The sequence below is a fragment of the Macrobrachium nipponense genome, chromosome 27 (assembly GCF_015104395.2).
Source record: "Macrobrachium nipponense isolate FS-2020 chromosome 27, ASM1510439v2, whole genome shotgun sequence".
In the NCBI taxonomy this organism is placed as follows: Eukaryota; Metazoa; Arthropoda; class Malacostraca; order Decapoda; family Palaemonidae; genus Macrobrachium; species Macrobrachium nipponense.
This window is the reverse complement of record NC_087216.1, coordinates 17067365-17073828: the sequence shown is the minus strand read 5'-3', so window position 1 is coordinate 17073828 and position 6464 is coordinate 17067365. Positions and strand designations below refer to the sequence as shown.

The 6464-nt window shown below is 34.9% G+C and overlaps 1 protein-coding gene across 1 annotated transcript in view; it reads right to left on the bottom strand.

Moving 5' to 3' along the window:
- LOC135200868 (protein sax-3-like) overlaps positions 1–4493 on the bottom strand; it is a 26950-nt gene extending 22457 nt beyond the window's left edge. Inside the window, 1 exon segment of the mRNA XM_064229583.1 lies at positions 4137–4493. Coding sequence (XP_064085653.1) covers positions 4137–4203 — 67 coding nt within the window. The 5' untranslated portion in view covers positions 4204–4493.
- Positions 4494–6464: the final 1971 nt, after the last annotated feature.

The following is a 6464-nucleotide window of genomic DNA, read 5'->3' as shown; positions in this document are numbered from 1 at the left end:
CGAATATGACTGCGAAGGACAAGACACGCCCTCCAATGCCCCTCTTCATGTTGATCTTAAAGGTTTACGGCGGAATGAAAGTGGAAGATAAAAACACTCGCCAAATTAAAACCCTCTATAATTACAGCGTCAGAGACGCTAGCGAATAAAGCGCCGCGAAAAAATTTATGCACGAATATAACTGCGAAGGTTTACGGCGGAATGAAAGAGAAAGAAAAAAAAAAAAGTGCTTTTGCACTCTTGGTTGCTCTGGTCACGGCGAGTTCTCCTAAAGCGACTCCGTTACTTGTCGTCGTTGCTTGGGGCTGGGGAGGTGGGGTTAGGGGTTGGGGGGAGGGTGGTGCCAAATGCAAAGGCGAAAGGACACTGCCGAAAATGGAGCAAGCATTTGATTTTGAAGATACTGCGGAGGGAGACCGCCAGAGGGCTATTGGTATACAGATACGTCTGTGGCTTTCATGAAAGATGTCAATACTGCAGTGCTTACGCACGTATATACTGCATCAGTGGCAGTTCTCTCTCTCTCTCTCTCTCTCTCTCTCTCTCTCTCTTCTCTCTCAGAGATACCTCTCCGGTCTCGCAGCATGGTGGAAGAGAGCTCAGCTCACAAACCGGGTGACCAGTGTTTGATTCCCGAACTGGACGCGAAGGTATTATCACTCATATCAGTGTTGGTATCATCAGTATCATCATTATTTCAAGACAAAGATAGTTAAGAACACAAGGGGAGGAGAAGGAGAAGGAGGAGGAGGAGGAATGAGAAGAACATTGACAAGAAGAAAACGATTTCAAGGGATTTAACATAAAAAAAAAAAAAAAGAGAGCATTTTCGTCTCTGACGCGAAATGGCGATATTTTAGGCTTAGGCCTGCTTAGAGGAAGAGTGGTCAGTGTTTCACTCTTTCCGCTTTGCGTAGGCCTAAGGATCGTCGTCGGAGACAGAAATCCTCAGATAAACTCGAAATGGATGGAAATTGTGATCGGAAATATCTATATATCACATGTTGGTCCGCGTGATCAGCCTATCAGGAGACTGAGAGATATGAGCCGTAACAACGAATACGGTAAAATAGAACTAATAATAATGATAATAACAATAATGAAGAAAAAAAATCCACAATGTAAACGATCATATATTTAAATATATGTACGTTTACATAACTGTGGATTTTTTCTCCACATGAAGACTCATGCTACTATGAGTATTTTTTAATTAAATAATAATAATAATAATAATAATAATAATAATAATAATAATAATAATAATAATAATAATAACGCACACCTTAGCTCTGATTTTAAATGAGACACATTACGAAAACGTAATCCTGGTCTGTCCATTAACTGATACATGGAACATAATTGCAATTCTCGACACCACACAAACATGAATACAACAAAAAGCACAATGCACATACAAGGTGAGAACAAGAATGATAATAAAAGCCCAGGTGAAAAGGAACGTCAAAAATAATAATATTAAACTGAAGCAGAAGAATCCACGAGAGAATTAGAATAATAAAGCATGAAATGAATAAATACAGAATATCAGGAACATAATAAAAAGATTTATTAGCACTAGACGAGAAGAAAACATAAAAAAAACAAGAATAACAAATAAAATAAAGTAGGATTACCTCAGTCAAATCAATTTTAAAGTTTAAACAAAAGGTAAAAATTGACAAATTTTTTATTTCATTTAAACTGTTGATTCGACCGTTCAAAAATTGAAAGTGTAATAAGGAACTACATTCGTCTTATAAACACACACACACACACACACACACACACACATACATATATATATATATATATATATATATATATATATATATATATATATATATAACGTGAACTCTGAATAGTAAATAAGCGCAAATATATTCCACGCAGGGCCTTTAATCCAGGCCATAAAGGGATGAACGCCAACGCTCGCTTAAGTTAAAGGAATTGCTTTCATTTACTTCCTATGTGGATTCAAGGCTTACAGAAAAAAAAAAAGCTATGAGGTAGGGTTATATTTGCGGCATCTATGTATACACTATGTATACAGTTCTAGTAAATATCATACATAAACATTAACAAAGATATATATGTAAATATATATATATATTATAATATTATATAATATATGTATATATATAGTATATATATATATAATATAATAATAATAATAAACAGTAGGCAATATACGACCACCCTTTCACGAACTATACCCCAAAAAGGACCACAGAAAATCATTCTTAGTCTCACACAAAAGTTCGCCCTGGTGCGTCACAGTAGGTAAAATGAAATAAGAGAGATCTCCCGAAATAGACAGATCTAAGAGATTAAATATGAAGGGAGTCAAAATAATAATAATAAAACCATTTTACCATATCTGCCGAGACCCTTCTGTGGACTAAGTGTTGCAGAGATCTTTCGGTTTTATCTCTCTCTCTCTCTCTCTCGCTCTCTCTCTGTTTACGTCGTGATCCCACTTCTGTTTATCCATTGTTGAATTTATTTATTTATCCAATATCCCGACATTCCCTCCTCTTTCCATTTTGCAAGACCACTTCAATATCCACCCCACCGTTCGCCCCCATTTCATTAAATCTTTCTCCTCTCTCTCTCTCTCTCTCTCTCTCTCTCTCTCTCTCTCTCTCCTTTCCCCCTTTTCCAAATATTCTCCTACGTATTTATTTATTTATATATCTCAATGAAGGGAGGCTGGTCCATCACTTATCTCCACATCTCGCCAATTCCAACATTTATTCAAGATTTCTTCTCAGTCTCTCCCTTTCCCTCTCTCCCGCTCTCAATCCTTTCTCTTCAGTTATTCATGACTTGTACTGTTTCCTCTTTTATTTTTATCTTTTCTGTCTATTTCGTCTCATTTTTGTTCTTTGTCCTTATATGTTTAACTAGTCGGCGTCTTTGTAATTGTCACTGTTATTATTATTATTATTATTATTATTATTAATTAATAATAATATAATCAAAATTTCAGACCTATTTACGCATGCGCATTAATAACATTATTTTACTGAAATAGATATAAATAAAAAAAACTGACTGTAGGTGATGCGAAGGAGGGTTTTTTTCCTACACAGACACACACACACACACACACACACATATATATATATATATATATATAATATATATATATATATGTGTGTGTGTGTGTGTGTGTGTGTGTGCGTGTGTGTGTTTGTGTGTCTGTGTGTATAACAGATTGATAGGCAGATTTCAGAATGTAGAAAATTTTTTAATTACAATTATTATGAACCTGATAATTTACATGTATGCGAACTAATTTATTTTTTTATCCTTTTGAATATATGTATATATATATAGTATTTATACATATATATAATTACATTACATATACATATATATATATATATATATATATATATATATAAATAGACAGACAGATAGACAGACTGAAACATCTCAAATACTGCGTATTGAGGGACATGGTACTACAGCTGAGCGATTGACGTCAGGTTCACAGGTGTTACAAGTGTTGAGAAAAGAGCCTTGGCATCTTCCTGAACATAATATACAATAACTCGAAACGCAGTACAGTAAAGGTCAATGGAAGTTGTGGCAAAGCAATGTTTTCCTCGTGTGTGTATTTTAGCAGTATCTCGAAAACAACTGGAATCCTTCTTAATTAATAGTGGTATGACGTTAATTACTTATATAATTAAATCACGAAAAAAGTCTTAATTAGCAAATGACAAAGAAATTAATCCTTTGTGAAAAAATAAGTTTTGTACTATTAAATTTAAGGCTCTTAACAATGACATTTAACCTTGACATGACGAAATGACAAAGGTGAAAGAAACTAAATGAAAGAGAATAAACATACAAGAATAATTTTTTTAAAAGAAAATAATTTTTTTTAAAGAAAATAATTATGACATGAGCTGTAAATATTCTCGCTTCTCAAAGAAAAAAAAAGATACTAATGACATGGACCTCATATGATTATTTTTTAAAGAAAATTATGACGACCTGTAAATATTCTCGCTTCTCAAAAAAAAAAAAAAAAAAAGAATGAATGACATAGCCCTCATATGCGTAATGAATAACTACAAAGAAATTTAAATCAAAACTAACTCCATCAACTTTGACTCTCTTACCTTCATTGGCAAAAACAAAGCCGGAGATCCACGTCACGAAGAATACGATATGAACGAACGCATCCATTTCGCTTCACATCAGTAAGACCAAAGTTTACTTTGTATTTTCACTCATAATTAATAGAGTTCCATTGCAATCTAAACGCTAAGTCACATTTCCTTTTTCACTTCACTTCGAACGGAGCTGTCATGTATTAGCTATTGACTGAAAAAACGCTAAAACAATTTGTAAGTCTCTCACTTCAGAACAACACCGTCAATTTCGTCACACGTCGTCAGAACCGCCTACTGCTGCCCGGCGTGGACCGTTCACCATCGCGTCTTCTGTGATACTGAGAGTGAGAGAAACACCAACACGACCGCTGGCTTATAATCTGCGGGGGAAGGAAGAAGAGAGGAGTCCTTCTCGCTCCAGAGCGACGTGTGTCTGCCACCGAACGGACATTTGGTGTGTGTCTGCCACCTGGCTGCCGCTAGAAGTTCCTTATGCTCCTACCTTGCCCGCCCTGAAGGGAACGCCCTAGGATTGGGCGAGGGCGCTGTGTATACAGGCAGGGACAACACTGCGGTGGAAGCAGCAGTTCCGGTAGAGGGTGTTGTCAGGAGAGAAATGCAGTGAGAGAGAGAGGAGGAAGGGAGAGAGAGAGAGAGAGAGAGAAGGAAGGAAGGAAGGAAGGAAGGAAGGGAAAGGGGAAAGAGAGAGAGAGAGAGAGAGATTCATGGTGATGATCACGATAATAAGCTGTTGTGGGTGAACGGACAGCGACCAGGTTTTTATTTACGCATTGTCTGCCATCTTCGCTGAATGGGAGACAGGTTTTTTTTTTTTTTTTTTTTTTTTTTTTTTTTTTTGAGCGGAGTGACGGAAAAAAAATAAAAACCCAAATACTAAGTGTGGGAAACTTAAGATCATAACAGATAGTTTTTGTCTTCCCATTGAACTGCATCTGCTCATTAAAGCGTGCAATTAAAATATTCATGACTTATGAAGAAGGATGACGATCAAGGATCTAAATTCTAAACGCAGAATCAAGAGAGAGATCATAGTTAGAGAGGATGGACAGCAAAATTGGACAAAAATACGTAACAGGAATGGGGGTCAAGTAAAAGGCTAAATAGCGGATGCTACACATACCTTTTTGCAATGCTTACAGTACACCGCGTGAGGTGCATTGGCAGTAATGCCCAGCAATGGGAAAATTATATTTTCATATTTAGTTATTCATTATTTACAAATCATATCAATCTTGAATTGCCATCCTTTACTGAAACAGGAAGTGCGTACTTACCATATAACCATCATTAATTACATTTAACATCACAAACAAACTAATAAATAAAGTTATGAAATCAGTTGATAGCCATTTTTGTTCTTTTATCTCAGAACACAAGAAAATAAATCGTAAAGAAGTCGATTATTGCTTAATTATCCCCAACGATTTTAATAATGCCCAGTAATTCCTTTAGTTTTAATGATGAAAGTAATATTTTTATTTCTGTGTTAACACGAATCAAAATAAATACATTAGAACATGTGCGTATTCTGTATCTGTACGCACGCATAAAGAGACGAGCAACATTCCTGGTAATTTTTTGTATAATGTAAGTTATTTTCACAGGATGTCATGTGAAGATACGAGTACAACCGTTCAAGATACAAATATATATAGAGTTTGGCAAGAAAAGTTACATTAGGAGCCTCTGTGTGGGCCTGTGATACCTAGTGACGTCATGTAAACAGAGCTCTTAATTCTTCTTCCTTCTTCATCTCTTTCGTCTTATTATTATTATTATTATTATTATTATTATTATTATTATTATTATTATTATTATTGACATCATGCTAATATGACCAACATCCGAGGTGTTCCGTTTTTGTAACGAAGTGAAATTTCAGAGAAGTATAAATTAATTTAAAGTCGGATGGAAACGGAGCCTGTTGAATCAATCAATTAAAAACCTTAACGCCTTGTTAGGACGTTAGATGAATACTCGCTCTTGAAGGGCCTTTTATTAAACGATAGTAATGAACCACCACTACTAATACTAATACTACCTAATACTACTACTACTACATACTACTACTACTACTATCACTATACTAACTAATAATAATAATAATAATAATAATAATAATAATATAATAATAATAATAATAATAATAATGATGATGATTATAATAATAATAATAATAATAATAATAATAATAATAATAATAAGAAGAAGAAGAAGAAGAAGAAGAAGAAGAAGAAGGAGCGAACAGGTAGCAGCTGCCATACGCTATCAGAAACTGAGATCTTGTCACAGCTGTTTTGGGCGATGGGGAGG